At 35.5% G+C, this 17,733-nt stretch overlaps 2 protein-coding genes across 2 annotated transcripts; one reads left to right on the top strand and one right to left on the bottom strand.

Annotated features, from left to right (window-relative positions):
• The first annotated feature begins 2,116 nt into the window (after positions 1–2,116).
• On the top strand, positions 2,117–6,231 carry LOC117124396 (stabilizer of axonemal microtubules 1-like). Its single transcript, XM_033270626.1, has 6 exons — positions 2,117–2,753; positions 3,242–3,370; positions 3,746–4,045; positions 4,596–4,881; positions 4,996–5,309; positions 5,586–6,231. The coding sequence occupies exons 1-6, from the start codon at positions 2,625–2,627 to the stop codon at positions 5,871–5,873; spliced, it is 1,446 nt and encodes a 481-aa protein (XP_033126517.1). The 5' UTR covers positions 2,117–2,624; the 3' UTR covers positions 5,874–6,231.
• Positions 6,232–6,638: 407 nt separating this feature from the next.
• On the bottom strand, positions 6,639–17,724 carry LOC117124391 (transcription elongation regulator 1-like). Its single transcript, XM_033270619.1, has 18 exons — positions 17,567–17,724; positions 16,817–17,045; positions 16,265–16,468; positions 15,831–16,053; positions 15,341–15,637; positions 14,906–15,136; positions 14,470–14,597; positions 14,036–14,127; positions 13,650–13,804; positions 13,341–13,546; positions 12,700–12,908; positions 12,050–12,200; positions 10,110–10,277; positions 9,366–9,536; positions 8,953–9,132; positions 8,394–8,477; positions 8,077–8,177; positions 6,639–7,732 (listed from the first exon to the last, which is right to left on the bottom strand). The coding sequence occupies exons 1-18, from the start codon at positions 17,707–17,709 to the stop codon at positions 7,528–7,530; spliced, it is 3,177 nt and encodes a 1,058-aa protein (XP_033126510.1). The 5' UTR covers positions 17,710–17,724; the 3' UTR covers positions 6,639–7,527.
• Between the last annotated feature and the right edge of the window lie 9 nt (positions 17,725–17,733).

Genomic DNA, 17,733 nt, shown 5'->3' with positions numbered 1-17,733 from the left:
CATGTTTTACAATATCTGAGCTGTTCCCGGAGCTGTTTCTCACATTGATTGTTTTTCTTTCTCTGATGCACTTATACCGTCTGTAATAAGCAAAAAAATCGCAACAAAAAATATATGAATTGCTTACTTTGTATAATTTTAGTTTAATCGAAAATTGGAAGAAATTATCCCAGACAAATATCTAACTTATGCTTTGACCTATATTTGTCTGATAATCAATTAAAAAAATTGTGGAATAAGGTTTGTAAAACAGCGAAAAACGATCTGTGCATTGTATTCTTTGATGTGATTAAATTTATTGATCTTTTTAAATGGGCTATTAAATGTTAGTGTTGAATGTTTATGGTTTTCCCATATTTTAAAATTATAGATGGACATTGGCTTTAAGTCTCTATATGAATGGTCATCAGTATTATAAAAAGCTTTCTTTTGTAGAAGTACAGTACAATAAATACACATTTAAATCAAAGAAAATTTATGTGTACTTATGCTACAGTATTGTGCAACAAGTTTGTTTTTGTATACACACACTTCATCAATGTCTATGTCAATTACTGAAGCCATATTTATAGCGTATAGATCGATCAGGCTAACGAATCACTGTACAGTTATAATGCCTAGCAAAATTCATTTTTATTCTGTTCCTGCTTGTTCTGTGCATTCATACCTTGTTATTGGAGGTTCATCATATACAGGTCAGATCAGTGTGGGTGACGAGGTTAAAGTTTAATATTGTACTTAATTACTACCGGTAAGTTATTGATATCCACTTGTTTGATCTCCGAATTTACATCAGGTGCTATAGGTGATAAAAAGTTTTATATTTTTGTATTCTTTGGATGAATTTTCTTTTTTAATGGTGTATCGTAGTGTTTTGAGAAGGAAGCGATTGGAAATCAGGCGGTAACTTGCTGGGGTGGGACTAACATTAATAACACATTATGATGCAAGCATGATTTATACATTAACTCTATAATGCATCAAGGGACTCGCTCGCAAGATGGATGTGCTGCTCATCAATTATAAAATTTAGTGGAGTTATTTTAATCGTGAAAATCATTACCTTTACCAGAAAAGAGATAAACTGAACATTAAAACCAAAAACGCAATTCTGTACTCTGTGATATGGTCACACATGTTAAAATTCTGGATTAGCCACCCCTTCTCCCCTATTATTTTTTTAAATTGACCCAGTTGAATCTGACTATAAAAGGAAAAACAAACCTACCACATTCTCCCCTTCTACAAATGTTCTCGCGCTTATGAACATATACTATAGTAAAATAATAATTGTGTTCTTATTGTTTTAATTTAATTGTGCAACAATGAGGGGTTTATTATTTTTCCGTCACCGTATTGAAATAGACAAGCCAAAAGATGACACCAATGCGTCTAGCGTGAGTGACAAAACAAACCAAATCCGATGATGGAATATTTATTATGTAATAGACCTAGCCTAGGCTTATGTGTGTAAAGCAGAATGTACAAAATAGTCTTCGATTTTGTTTTCTTCATCGCTTTATAGGCATCTTTATAGGATGCCCATAAAACTTAATTATGAAATTTAATTATGTCGACACCAGTTACATTAAATCTAAAGTGTACAAGTCACTATCATTATATATCAATATATGAAAAAAATTAGGAATGTAACAGTTCTTCGTTCTTACACAAACACCAAAAAATCAGATGAATCAATTTCATTTATCACCTTTGGACATTCTGCTGTTTATACTATGTGCTTCAGTCGCCCCGGTTTCTCATAATTATTTTATTATTACCGTAGCTAATCATGTTTATTCAGTATACTAAAACGAAATGTCTATAAGATGATATTTTATTCTCAATTCAAATTTATTTAAGTTAAAGTTAATTCAATGGCTTTAGAAGATAAGACCCTATAATTCTACTGCGCACAAGCAAACGCCGAATACTGCGTGCGCGTGTTATAACGCTTGGTGAGGGTATTAGAAACGCGTACGTTTGTATTCTATGCCATGGGAACAAGAACTTGGCGACGAAAAAACAGTACATGGACATCGTGACTTAGCAGACACCAATATCTTCAGACTGCCACTGGCATATTTGTCTAAATAAATACATATATATCTAAAAATGAACTGTATTTGCCAAATTTGCAAGTGTGGGTAAGTGAATGACAAATAATGTTTTTCAGTTGATATTACTGTATCTACATATGTACTCTATCTATTTTGGTACGTTGACGACCGATGTTTTTGATTTCATGATCGTGTGAAACGTACCGGCACAAGAAATTACATGGCACTGGAATTAAAGTTTAACAGGCCTGTTTAATGATATTATATTAATATATTATTACAAGTTTACTACAGAATATTAATAATCGAATACAAAACTCGGGCTATACAACAGTAGTAAATTGAATTTATTTATAAGATTATTAAAAATAAAATATTTGATTCGAGTGCAATGTGTGTAGCATGTTTGAACGCCAGGCGACTATTTAAAATGAGAAAGAATTTTATTTTCTTTTTCGTTTCTGATTATCATTAGCTATAATTTATGTTTTGTTATACAGTAGGCCATTATAGTACCCAATCACTTTAATTAATTCGTGTAATTTTGTTTCTATTGTATTATCTATGGATTCTCTTTATTCCTCCTTTCTATGTGCTTGTAGGCGGCACCGGTGCTCCCACGAAAAGCTGTCCAAACAGGTGCTAAAAAATCCGCTAGTGAAGGGGATTTGTAATCTGTCTGAATATCAACATGTAAGTTTGTAAAATATAATACTAAAATAAGTCTGTAAAACATAATTACCTAATGTGATAATCTGTTTGATATTAGGCCTACTACAGTAACATTTGCAACTATAACAGACCAACTAAATACTGAATACTTACATCAATAAACAATAATCGTTTTAATTATGCTTATCCTATCATCTAGGCCTATGCTATTATTTACTTTTAGTTAGAAGAGCTGATTACTATATGTAGGTGATTTCTTTATGATGCAGTTTATATTACTATTTGTTGACTTTAACAGCAGTTACTGATTAATTCAATGTATAGTTTATAAAATACATGTACCTACCTAATTTAGGCCTATATTAATACATACTGTATAATGAAGGACTTTTACAGTACAGTTAAAAGTCATTGGTTATAATATAAAAATGAAAATATAGAGGAAACATTTGTGTATGTTTGAAAAGTTAATAAGAAAAGAGATTTTGTTTTACATCTTTACATTTCAGGCCTACAAAAGTTGGCCATGGCAACCTCCTCGTGAGAGCATGCGCACAACTATTAATAAGAGTACAACAGTACCTTCAGTTGGCACCGAGCTAGCAACTACTTACCAGAAGACGTATGTTCAACATAAAGTAAGTCACTATTTTTGCTGGGCTTTCTAAGCAATGAATATCATCAATGAATAAATACAGTATAAGTAAATAAATTGATCGATTGCCGGCCTAATCGATCGTAGTATTATCAGTTGATCAATTAACTATATGATCGATCAATTTGAATTATCATTCAATCAATCAATCTTCAATCAATCAAACAGTAAACTTATCTGTCATTCAATAAACATTTTTGATATTCTATAAGGCCTATATTTTGTGGCTACGTTCTTAGGCCTCCATTTAGACTTTTTAGAATATTACTAATAGGCCTATGTTATATTTTATGTTCCTTATGTCTACGTTTAGATTACATAGTTACTTTATGAAATAATTTGACAACTTTTTTGACAGACAAATCGATTAGATAAGAAGTCTCGTGCAATATACCAGCCTCCGGCCACTAAACTAAATGTTGTATCAACATATGACATCGACTTTACTGAGAAAAAAGCCGTGCCAGCCCAGTCATTTAAACCCAAGGAGAAGAAAGTGGCATTTAGTAAACCGTTTGAACACACTTCAGTTACCCAGGCAACTTACACGCCATTTGATCGGGATGAAATTGATTATTGCAAAACTGTTGCAAACAAACCTGAAGAGAACCTTAAGACTGGATCTAAGGAAACGTTCACTGCAACAACAACAGTACAGGTAAAAGCATTATCATGTTATAATTATGTATTAGGACTACCACCAGGTTGGCGCCAGCGGGGGGAGGGGGCCTGGGGCCAGGGCCCCCGTCGGTGATAGCTGCCCCCCCCCCCCGTCGGGAAGAAAAAAAACAATTTGTCGGGGAGAAAAAAATATTATATGTATTTTTTACATATTAGTAAACTCTAAAATCGATTAAATAAGCCTTTGAAACTCCTAAATTGTCGAAATTTTCGGGGGCTTCGGCCCCAGGACCATTTTCTTAGCCTTTTAATCGAAACCCGACCACGCCCACTTTGCTTTCGTCGGGGAAACCTGACACCTCGTCGGGGGCTCGCGCCCCCCTCCCCGCCCCGTCGGGCAAATCCTGGCGTCACCCCTGACTACCGCTAGGTATTTGCAGGGCCGTTCAGGTAGTTCAAACAGGGATATATATGATTTTATTATTGTTTGTAATTTTGTATTACTTGTACTTGGCCGGCCATAATGGACAAGTATTCACATATAGGCCTAGCTTTATCATGCTTTCCCTTTGGACTTAAATTTGCAGGATGATTTCCGGCAGCATGAAAACGTATCTCCTGCTAAATCAATGCGTCCGATTGAGAAGCCACTTGCTTCAAAGGAACCTTTCACGGCAGAAACTATCCACCATGCCGAATTCACTCCGAAAACTACCGAACCGGCAGTAATGGTAAAACCACAGGAGCAGCTAACAAAAGGACAAAAATCATCACCATTTGACGGCCAGACGACATTTCGACGCGATTTCCCAGAGCACAAAAATCACAAACGCGAACAAAGCTATAAACCAAGGGCGTTGTATGTTGAAAACGGTAATTTTTTAAATCAATAAGACAACACCAATAATGGCAATATGTAAACATTTTATATTTTAAATGTTAATTGGATGATCTATCGTCATTAGAAAACATTTTTTTGTTTTCCAGAGACTAAATTTGATGGACAAACTACACAGCGAAGTGCTTACAAAGCATGGGCGGTGCAGCCAAAGGCATATGTTCCTTGGGCAGAAAAGAACAAGACCGGCCCCTATATCAAGAGCAAATTTATGAACGTGACATCATATCAGAACGACTACAAGAATCCAGAGATATTGATGACTCTCAGCAAGTGCCGTGGAGAACCGTGCCGGTATGATGACAACCTCGGAGCTGGAGAGCCAGTGCCATTCGAAGACAGCACCCAGTACAAGATGTCATTTGTTGCCTGGGAAAACGCTAAACCAGCGACCTCTTACAAGGTATGACAATGTCCACTGATGAATGAATGAGTGAATGAATGAATGAATTATTTAGGCATAAGGATAATTTTCTTAGTTTCCCAAGGAAATTGGTAGGAAGCCTTGATTAATTTAAAGGATGTTTTTATCCACTTTTTATTGGAAAATTAAAAAGTGAGATAAAACAATGTCCTTGGCACGTGCAAAGTGCAACTTCTGGTTCGTCTTTACTTTCTGGTTTACTATCATATTTATATTTGATTTTAACAATTTCCAAATTTCCCCATTTCATTTTAGATTGTCCAAGAGTACAAGATACCAACCACTCCTCTTATGGGAAAATCTGTTTTCCAATCCCAATTCCTTGGAGCGCCAGCTAAACCAGCAAAGAGTTGTCGTCCAGACCCACGCCCTCGCACATCCTCTGGCATGCTGTCTATGAAAACAACTTACAACACAACTTATCAAGGAAAACGCCCTCATAGCTGCCCTGCACAGCGCCTTGGCGAAAATGATAGCGATTACAAGCATGTGAAGGATGGTGCAACAGGACACAAGTTTTACATTCAAACCTCAAAAAATTAAAGAATAAGTTTGGATTGGCTACATGAAAAAAAACCAAATTAGCTAATTAAACTTTCAGACCATTGCAAAAATTATGTTAGTGAAATTATGTAAAATTAATAATCATTATGAGTACAGTATTAATAAAGCAGGATGTAGTGGCTACCAGTTCCTGTTTTTTTCTTTTAGTGGTTGGTGTGGAGGAAGGTTGTAGTAGTATTGTGGTTACATGAAATCAGTTACAAAATTCCAAATTTCTCAAAGCTCTGTTCACTATAATTTTTTTTTTACATGTGTATGCGATTGGCCCATATAAACACAATGCGACATCCATCATGGCCAAATTATTATTTTAATTATTTGATAAACCAAGAGCTTAAAGCTCAGTTCACACTATCAAATTTTCTTTGGCAAAAAATTGTTGTATGCCCATATATAGTCATGATGTGCCTATATATGGTTCATAATGTGATGTCATAAAATAAAATTTTATGTGACAATGGACCTTTCCACTAAGCCCCACCCCTTGGATATTGTTGCTAAGGTCCCACACACGACGCACGAACACGTGTGTTTGTGAGACGCACTCGTATTCCTAGCGTTGTTCTGATTAGTCAGTTGTTAAGTTTGATTGACACTCCGGAAAGGTCTATTTCGTGTGATGTGCCATATGGATGATGATGTCATATTACTGTACAACCACATATGGCCATATCAAATGTCACATAAAATGTTATAGTGTTGACAGGGCTTAAGAGACAAAATTAAGATAGACAAAACTAGGTATGATTTTTGTATAAGACTCATTTATTTGACATTGTACAAGGAAAGAAATTGATTGAAGATTAATCAAACAAAATAAACAAATCACCAGAAAGATATTTACATTCAGATTTGAAATTTAGTTGACATGTGAAGTACATTCTTAAACATTTACAATGGAATTCATACTGAGTTCTCATTAAAGATAAACAAAGGCTCATGGTTGTGTCTTAACAACCATTGCGATTCAAAGAAATTAACAGATCTGTTCCTCTTCGGAGAAGTACAAAGTAGTAATAGGAGAATGCTGTTGAAATTAGCAGTTGGTCTATCATAAACCATAGATTGAGTATCAAACAATTCTCACATTTCTATTAATAGGGCTGCCCTAACTGTAACTGTGGGACTAAGCCTAAGATTGTGTGAGATCTCTTGTAGTGCCAGTCGGTATATTATGGACTTGATAAGGGTCGCCCCTTCACCAGTTCCTCAGTAATGGAGAGCTGATAGTTTACCCTGATTAATTATGCATTATATTCTATTTAAAAAAAAGAAAAATATTACGAATAAAATAATATAATTGTTTGCACAGTACTGTACTATCTAAATGATGCCATCAAGTTGTCCACACAAGGCCTTGTAAGTGGAATGAAAGAGTGGCAGAAAAAAATAAAGATTAGCCGAGAAAAATCGACCATACAAGGGCAAAGGATTTGAACAGATTTAATTAGAGCATAATTTTTACACCAAATGTAACCATGCTATTGTAAAAATGTCATAATTCTGGTAAATACAAAAAAATCATACCAATTAAGAATTCTTATCAGCTTAATAACAACTACTTCTTTGATTCCATTGTATCGAAAATCTAAAAAATTAAACTTGACTCCAAAATCAAACTATTAAAAATACATCACTTCATGATCGGCTTACGGGTTGGCTCTGATGCAGTCGGGGGAGGGGGTGGCCCCTTGCGGTGAAGGTCATTGATATAATCAATTAAAATCTCTCTCCTCTCATCCTCGATGCATTCTAGGCATGTGTAACGTTTGTCCTTTGATAGGATCTTTTCGACATCATGTAAATGCTGATCAGACTCTTCCAACAACTTTTTGGATCTGAGGAATAAATAATCAGTGGAGTAATTACAATTAAATAAATCTACTTTTTGACATTAAATTATTTCATTTAACACCTGACTAATCCAAGTTAACCCAAGAAAACCAACTAATGTGTTTTCCCCTTTGATGTCACCAACGCTGCCTGGCACTGGTCTGGTCTCGTAAACTCTATAGTGACCCACAGAAAGATGAACTTATTTTCTTAAAGCCAAAACATTATCAAAATAGAGCCCCTATCAATTTGCCTTGATTCCAATTTCCAGGATTCGTCCATGAACACTCTACAAAAACCAAAAACTACACAGGAATTGAACAAGATAAACAACAAAGAAAACACTTACTTGTGTGTGATGGATTTTGTTTCCATCAGTAACAACTTAAAGTCTGCCTTAGATGTGTTGTATCTTTCTTTCAAATAATCGTAAAACTCGCGTTCTTTCATCTAAAAAGATAATCATTAGCTTGTTTAGAACACAATAATCAAGTAATATAGAAAATGTAATTATGAACTGAAAAAAGAAGGGCATGAGATCATGTGTTGTGGTGTTTATAGTGCTGCACTGGTATGGACTATTCTATTATATATGAGGGGGAAATAGAAGAATGATAGAATGTATCAGTATTTATTTGTTCAGAAGTAGGGTATTTCTGTACTTACCCTGTCGCTGACATAGAACTTAGTATACCTCTTATCTTCTTTTATTTTTCGTTTGACCTCTTTCCATGATGAGGTCAGTGTGATCTGTAATAAAAAGTAACAGAGTGTTATTAAAGGTGAAGAGAAATTACCTTACAAGAATGAATGAAATCAGTTTTTTCATGCTTTAGTATTATAGCATGTTATTGCATAAGCTGTTTAAAATGGTAGGATCTAGGCACCGTGTCTACTGGCTAACCTTAGGATTATTAGGATTATTACTGTACTATAGTATTCCATGACTTTTTTCATTATGGCAATATCAGGCAAAGTTTGGAATACAGATTTTTGAAATCTAGTGTTGAATATTTATCTCAAGAACCATAGTAAATTCAAATAGTATTCTGATTGTTCTGAACAGAGGGCGCTACAAGGAGTAGGGTTAGCTAGTCTTTAGGGCTAGACTTAGCATTACTTTCTTGGACCGTTTTTTTTTTCTTCAAGTTTATGTAATAAGTACATAGAGGTCTCCACAATATGTGCACCATAAGACTATTACTATTAATACTGTATAACATACCCCTGATGTTTCATCCAGAAGACGTCGAAACTTGTCACGTCTCCTCTGTAGCAGACTGTTTACATGCTCATTAAACAACTTCTCTTTCTCTTCCCTCTCAAGCAAGCGTGCCAATTCATATCTGTGATCTTTCTTCAGCTGTCTTCTGGTCTCACGCCAAGAGGAATCTGCATCACGAACCTAACAGTTGATGAGAGCAAGACTGAGGTTGAACTTAAGTATGACTTTAAGGTAATATATGATTCTTAGAATCTACTTAAACTTCAAACTAGCAGTAACTCTCCAAACTGACTATCCTTCCAATATTCCCCTCACTTCCAGCACCATATGAACTCATACAAATGCACTAAAGTTATCTTCCACAACACACTCACCCCAACACACACTACCTTCCAAATACACACATCACTTACTAAATCTGCAAGGAGTGCCTTGAAATGCTGTATAGCCTCGTCTTTCTTGTACTGATCTCTCTCCCTGTCAAGTTCTTTCTGTTGTTCACTACGTGCCATCTGCACTTCCTTTTCACGCTGACGAATACTAGCCTCGGCACGCTTTTGCTTTTCATGTTCTCTATTGGCTTCCTGTAAAAAATACAACATTTTTGTTGACGTTTAATGAAAGTGTCGGGTAAGGTAGTACTACCTGATGCCTTAACCTAAAGCTCTCTCCACATTATCACCTTTCCTGTGACATGTGATTTGTCCGCTGGATATAAATGATCATGTCATCACACCATATATGAGCAAATTACAGGTATTGGTCACATAAAAATTGATAGTGTGGAAAAACTTTTAACGTTAATGTAAATCACCTTTAATTTACTGGTAGGTCTGTTATCAATAAAAGTTTATGATTATCACCATCCTTCAATTGTTGAACTTATGCATGAAAGCTATTGTTAAATATTCTGATTATTTTTTTCTCTATCACATTTGCAGAATTATTATTAAACATTTCATAACAAAATAAAATTAATAGCAATTCTTATGGTCATAGCTTTAAAAGAAAAAAACATGTTACTTGTTTTAAGTTCCGTAAGAATTAAAAAGTGAAAAAGACTCTTTTTAAAATTTTCATCCATTTATGCCTTGAAAATATAAACATCCTTTTCTCTAATCTGAATATTTAATACAACAAAATGAGAATGAACATACCTTGTCTAATGTTTCTTGGTACAGTTTAAACCAGAGTTCTCGTTGTGAGCTGCTTTCAACAGCCTTGTATCGGGGGTCAGAGTTCATATATTCTTTAATCTTACTCCAACGTGATTTGACTGTGATGTCATCTTGCTCCTCAAGGAGTGCATAGAAGTCGGTTTTCAACTGAAAATCGTAACAGAAGGAAAACCAGTTCCATACAAGTTCGAATGGATGATTTACTGTTTCTTAATTAATTGTGTGCCTAACAGGAGATTCCCTAAGGACAAGTCAGGGGCGGATCCAGTAAGGGGGAATGGGAAGCTTGTGCCCCTCCCCTGTTTGACACTAAATTTGTATAATTTCAATGCATATCAGTGTTATGTGTTACTCACTTATCTATTCTGAAACTGTTGTGCCCCCCACCCCCATTTGAAATTCTGGATCCGCCCCTGCAGTTAGCTTTACAATGAGATACTTACCAAGTGATATCAACCTTCACTACACTTACTATCTGATTTACATTACATAGATTTTTTAATTTGGTTTAATTGTATAGTTTAAAAATAGATTTTAAATTTAAGTATTACATTTTGTGGTGTTACAGCCAGTTTTTTTTAAACAACTATTGTAATGTTTTCTATAACATTATGTGTGCTATTTTCCAACCATGGCCTGAAATTTCCATTAGTTGAAAGTAAATCTTAACTAAATGGAAACCCACCCACTAAATCACGCAACACTTCCCATTAAGTATATATCCGTTGTCCACCAATAAGATTGAAGGTAAACCATCTTGAAGTCTTTCTTATGGAAACACACTGTTCCATTATGCCAGAGGTAAGCACACGTTGTCAAATCAGTACCAAAAAAGGAGTGTTAAGTATGAAAACTATTCACATATCTCATAATAACTCTTCAATTATATAAAAAAAAATGAAATCTATAAATCCAATTAATCTATTAGATGATTTGAAAGAATATATTTTTTAGAAAACGGTCGATTTTTTAACAGAAATTTCATAAATTGAAGAGATGTTCTGAAGTAGTTTTCATACTCAACTGGAGAGGAACTCACTGACACGCCATGGCCAGGTAACTAATACACACCTAGCAGAGAGCTATACTCTCTCAGTGATAATCACTTCACCTGCTCAAGTTATAGAACATTTTAGTACCAGAGCTCTCTGGCCAATGAGGTTGCAGAAGATTTATATCACCCATAATGCTTTGCTCCTTTCCTTTTCAGATAATGCACCTGGCAAGGGGTTCTCGGCTCAACTTTGAGCTCTGGTCTGCTTAGAACTCCTGTAAAGGCTACATTCTTGGTATTAAAAAGAATAAGGCCTGTTAGCTTAGTAAACATAAATTTAACCAGAACAAAATCCTTGGCAAACTCGATTAATAAACAAATAAAAATATTTCTTTTTGTGCAGTTCCGCAAAAATTATCATCAGAGTTTTAAAATACTATTATCATATACATACAGGATATTTCACAGTTTTGTGCTGTCTTCATATGATATACATGTTGACATTATTGACTAATAAATTTAAGGGAAAAATCTCTTGTCACACCATACTCAGGTTGTCAAAAATGGAAGTATTTAAAATTCATACAGTACTTTGCAGTGTATGTGACTTAGCTCAACATTTTCTCTTGAAAACTAAGTCAAATATACAACCATTTCTGCTTGCTTCTCAAAATTGTGTGCATTATAATGAATTATTTAAGCATAGTTTCTCTTGAACATAACTTATAGTATTATGCATGCACTGATTGTTGTTTTTTTTTTACAAAATAGTCCAATTTAGTACTTTCAGTAATTGTTTTAAAGAAATTTATAATTGAGAAAATAAGAGGAGGGAATGGGGTTAAAATTTGGCCACTATTTTGAGAAACAGCCAACCTCTCATACACCCTTCTTTCACCCGATCACTGGCAACAAATTGGTCTACCTTCTCTAACTTGCTCTGGCTTTGTTGCTTCACTTGCTTGCGTACTTCAATCATGTACTCGTTGAAGAGGCCCTCTCGTTCACGCATCTTTTCAATGTTCTTGAACCTCTGGTCTTTTCCATACTTCTGGCCAAAGTCGCTGAACGTGGACCTAAGAATAAGGATGAGGAAAATATACAATGTTTTGTCAGTACAGATTTCTATGTTGTTATGTCACGATATCATGTGATACTACTCCGTTCAACCAGATCCATTGATCCCATTTTCTAACATAATTATTATGATGTATCTTAATTTTTCTTTGAAAATTTTAATTAATGATTAAATATGTGTTCAATAAGTAATATAATGCAAGCTTTTGTGTTTTAGTACATTTTTTTAAGGTAAATTATTAGGTTTTTAAATGCCTATTTCAGAAAGCTTATTCTAAACCATTAAGATTATAAAGTCATTCAGAGGTAACAACCGCTTTACCAACGTCTGGTTGACAACAAAGGGCGCTACCTGGTGTTGTGGCGACACTAGTGTTGTACTCTATACAGAGCGTGTAATATATTATCGAAATGATCGATTGAACTGAATAGATTATGTCAGTCAGTGGATTTATTTTTCCCATCCTGAATCCCACACGTATTTGCTGTGTTACCTACTTGGGGTTTAGTTTAGCTTCTTCCATCAGTGCCTTATATTCATCTTTGTGTTGTTTCACTTTCTGTGCTTTTTCCTTCCTTTCCTCATCTGCCCTTGATTTCACATATTTTTCAAACACTTGTTTTCTCTCCTTCGGGCTCAGTAAGAGGTAGCGTGGATCAAACACGATCTTGTGAAGTTCTTTCTCCCAAGTAGAGAAAGCAGATACCTACAGAGATACAAAGAATTTTGTTAATCATAATATTGAACAAACCTCATACAATTTCTAATGAATTATTACAAAAATATGTATTAATTCTAGACATTCATGTTTTATTATACTACTGATATATATTAAGCATAAATATTACACAAATCAGTTGTGATGTTGTAAGTCTATAAGCAGGGTGCCAGGGCCGAACCCCCCAAATCTGCCCCGATGAGTGATGTATAACTCTTTCCAACGTTTCTAAATGAACCCCCAAAAGAAAGTAGAACCGTCCACCTGGGCATCCCACAAGTGTGCCAGCGCTCATGATTCCATCTTCATTACTTTGTCACTCGTTCTAACAAATGAAGTAATTATTGATAGTGCAAGATATTGCCTTGTAAGAATGTGGACATATAACTTGTTAGTTGTGAAATAGACCCATTTAATTACCGATCTTTCCAACAGCATGTCCTTAAACTGCTTCATGCGTATATCCAGGGGCACAATGGCGCGCTCTCTGGCAGCCTTCACCTCTGCTTCAATTGATGCATCCTTCTCAGGATTAGACTCCTTCTCTGGTTTCTCTTTCTTCTTCTTCTTTGCCTTTGGTTGCTCCTCAACAGCGGTTTCTTCTTCTATTTTCTTCTTTTGTGCAGCTGGTCATGGAAAAAAGTGGAGAGAAAAATAAAATTATATTAAAACCCTATCCATTTGATTCCTGGATCCACCACTGTAAAATGATCTTAGTATAAATCTTACTTTTTTCTGTTTCCTTTTCTTGATCAGGGGGTGGAGCTAAGACCATTCTGTCCACATCAGCTCGTCCAATCAAATCTTCTGGTCGTTCCCATAATGATTGTCTTGTACTGGGGTTGAAGAAGAACACCTTACTGTCACCTGTCCACACAATACACCTATAGGGTAAGTAAACATTCACACTGAGATAGGTAAATAAATATAGCCATGTATGTGGGTGGATACAGATGGACTCCCAAATGCATGATTCTAAGACTGTCTTAAATGTAAAAATTCTGTGCTACACATTCTTGATTGGCTGGGCAGCATTATGTCGGTACATTTGCTGACTGTTAAAAGTTGCTGTACTAATAGTTATATTTGCAACAAAAACCAGGGTATGAGATTACCATGGTGTTCCTGGAACAGGCTTGGTCGCAACAGGTTTGGCTTTTTCGGCCGCTTTCTCCTCTTCTGTCATTTCTTCTTCTTTTTCTTCAGTCTGTAAATAAAAATCAATATTAAACAAACATTAACAACGTCTTTATTCAACAATGATCCCCATTCCCAACACTAATTTCTTCAAATTTAAAAATAGCCAGTATACAGTGTTTCGAGCATGTGTATTGAATAAATTAAACCACATATAAGAGTTTATGGACACTTGGTTGACTCAGGACCAGGTGAAGTAATGACTTCTCAGAATTAAATAGCCACCATACTATATGAAAACAATAAACAAAGGTAGACCACACATGACGGTAATAATTTGATGCATCCACTATGTACATCACAATTTTTTTATATTTAATTACAGAACCAGCCAATGTTTTTGCAACATTACCTCTTTTTCTTCTTCCTTCTTTCCTTCTATTTCTTTCTTTTCCACTTCTTCATCTTTATCAACCTCCATCTTTTCCTCACTGTCCTTTTTAACATCGTTTTCCTTTGGCGTTTCCTCCTCTTTAACTTCTATTGAAGTTGATAAAAAATTTAAGTTATCATTTTTCATTTGTTAAAATATACATCAGGCTTGTCACTAACCGAACAACGGGTGTTCTCAAGCTAATATTTACACAATCAATGGGAGTGTCCAGATATAACTATGTGTTGCTCAATACCCAATCACCCAATCATAGGATAAATCACCCAGGATGTTTATATTGTTAATATGCATCGGATGAAGAATGTAAAAACAAAATATCAAATTCTCCTCTTATAATATTGTTTATTATATGAAACAAATAAATAAAATAAAACACATGAAAAGGTAGGTATACCAGTTGGTTTGGTTTCTTCTTCTATCAATTCTTTAGGCTTTTCCCATGTGGACTCCATAGTTCTCTTGTTGTAGTAGTATAGCCGTCCATCCCTTGCATGATGTTCAGACCAGTTGCTCTGTGTGGGTGAGGCAACAGCAGTTCCAGGTGCTGACATAGCGACTACGGCTGGTGGAGTCATGGAAAGACCTGGAGGAAACATGGGTCCTGGCATATGCATTGGCATCATACCTGAAAACAATATTCATAGAATAAAAGAGTTAAGAGATATTAAGAATTATCATTATTGTGTTAGGTTACACAGAAGTGCATGCACAAGCTTGAAAAATTTAATATTTTTGTTACGTTATGTTTCATTTTGCAAGATTTTTGTAAGTGTAAATTTCTATTAGTCAGGCAAAGATTGCTTAAAAAACATTCAAATAATAAACTTACCTGGCATTGGCATACGAGGCATCCCAGCTAGGTGAGGGGGCATTGGCATACCCATTGGAGGTGGAAGGAGACCCATTGGTCCATGGGGCATCATTGGTCCTTGGCCAGGCAGAGGCAGAAGTGGCCTTATTGGTGGCATGTTTGAAGGCATTGTTGTTGGTTGTTGATGGTTGGCAACCTTAGAGTTGTCTTGTGTTTGCTGGCTTGCTATATTCGTTACAATTTCTGATTTGTTACTTGCAGAACTGGCATTGTTATGGCTACTCATTTCAGTTGCAACTGAGAGGTGAGGTTTTTCTGAAAAAAATCAGAATAACCACATCATATAAAAGTTATTATAGCAATATTTTAAAAAATGACAAGAACGAATTTCATGTGATTCTTTCTTTAAAGGAAAGTGATGTAAATATCCAAAGCTCTACATCTTTAATTGGCTATCTTATAGCACATACAGTCACCATTTTAAAACAATGAGAAGATTTTGTTTTACCTTGACTTTCAGGCTGTTTATTCTCTGCCATGTTTGTATTAGAGGCATCTTGTGCAGCATTTGTTTGTTTTACACCAACATTGCTTGCTGCAGTATTACCCGAGGCTGCAGCAGCCGCAGCAACAGCTGCGGCTGCTGCCTGCAGCTCACTCTGCTGGACAACCTTCGCATTTTCAGGTTTTGACCACTTGGACTCCCTAGTCTTGGCATGGTAGAAGTAAACCTGATAAAGCAATTCATCAAATTTAGTCTTCTAATGAAAAAACAACTTACCCTTATAAACCTGCTTTTGTTAGAATCTAATCTGATAGGTTTACCAAATTTGTACTGTAACATTATTACAGTACAAATATGTTTATAATAATTAAATAAGATAAAATTGATTCTATTAACTTTTTTCTGTGATGAAGCAAAAATAAAAATTTATTACTTACCTTTCCCTCGGCTGTTTTCGTCTCCACCCAGAAGTCTTGGTTTGGGTCTAGTACAGTAGGGTTTGGTGCTACATTTGGTGTTGCTGCTACAGTTGTTGCTGCAGCAGGTGGTTTAGTGGTAGCAGGTGACGACAGAGCTCCTTGAGACAGTCCAGGTGGCATTAATGGTGGTGGAAGTCCTCCAGGTGGGACAAATGGTGGACGCTGAAAAGAAAAATTGCAATAAATCTTATTTAATTTTTTTTACAAACAATAAAAAATTGTCTTTATCCAAATTTTAATACAAAAAACAATAATAAAAATTTGTATCTGTGATTGGTACTTGTTATAAACTGATGTTATACTAAAGCAAACTACATTCTACCAAAGTCATGGTTCTTCAGACAAAAAAAAAACAATAGTAATAATAATAAAATATATATTAAATTTTAATAGTAATTATTGTAAGAAAGTACATTATGTTAATGTTACAAATGTAACATTAATGTGCTTTGGCAGATTAAAAAATATATTTGAACACAAAACATATTTGGAATAAGGGGACAACCTTACCCCGATTGGAGGAGGCATATTGAATGGCATTGGGGGAAGACCACCGGACTGCTGCATACCAGGAGGGGGAACACTTCCGTCAAAGGGTGGTCTTCCAAAAGGTGGAGGAAGCCTTGGCATAGCACCTCCTCTAGAGGGAGGTCCATAATTAGGTGGTGGCGATCTCATGTTCGGAGGTGGACCTGCAAACCTTGGAGGTGGCCCTCTTTGAAATGGGGGTGCACCATATCTGGAAATAGAAAAAAAACATAGATTCTGACTTTTACCTTCATTGACATTATTAATATTGCCTTTTAGCCTCAGTCAGTATTACAGTACTATAATGCTGTGGTACTTTTTCTGACAATTTCACAAATCTAGTGTGTTAAATGATGGCTTGACCCTACCTATTCTCTGCACACACATGTTGGAAAAATAACCACTTTCTTCTATTACCAAACCTTGAATAATTTCAAATTGTTTCATTATCTCATATTTATAAACCGATCAGAGGATTGGAACATAATTTCTGAACCAATTATGACCTCATTAAGCCTTCAGCTTAGTTTTAGGATTGGTGCCCTAGGCCTATATTCTGTAGAGGCTGCCTGCAGTGCAGGCAGGTTGCATTTGCTTCCCGGGTGTTGCCGCTCAATCTTTCTTCACATGCCATGTTGCAGATAAACCATGCTCGACTTTGTTAGGGCCTAGTCTAGGCCTAGTTTATGATGTGCAACTTTCATGAAGTAAGGAAAAGCAATGTATATTTACCTTTGACCATAAGATTCACCGCCAACTTCTCTACCCTCTATAATATCTTCTTTTGGATTTATGGATTGAATTTGATCGTCGAGTGCTTCTGAGTTTTGGTCATTGTGGTTTGTCTCAGCTTCTGGAGACTCCATGTTGTCCATTCGTTATTGAACTGTAGGTGGCGC

The sequence above is a fragment of the Anneissia japonica genome, unplaced genomic scaffold (genome assembly GCF_011630105.1).
Source record: "Anneissia japonica isolate Jap-2015-1 unplaced genomic scaffold, ASM1163010v1 scaffold750_len1593409_cov174, whole genome shotgun sequence".
Lineage (NCBI taxonomy): Eukaryota > Metazoa > Echinodermata > Crinoidea > Comatulida > Comatulidae > Anneissia > Anneissia japonica.
This window is presented reverse-complemented; position numbering and strand designations above follow the sequence as displayed.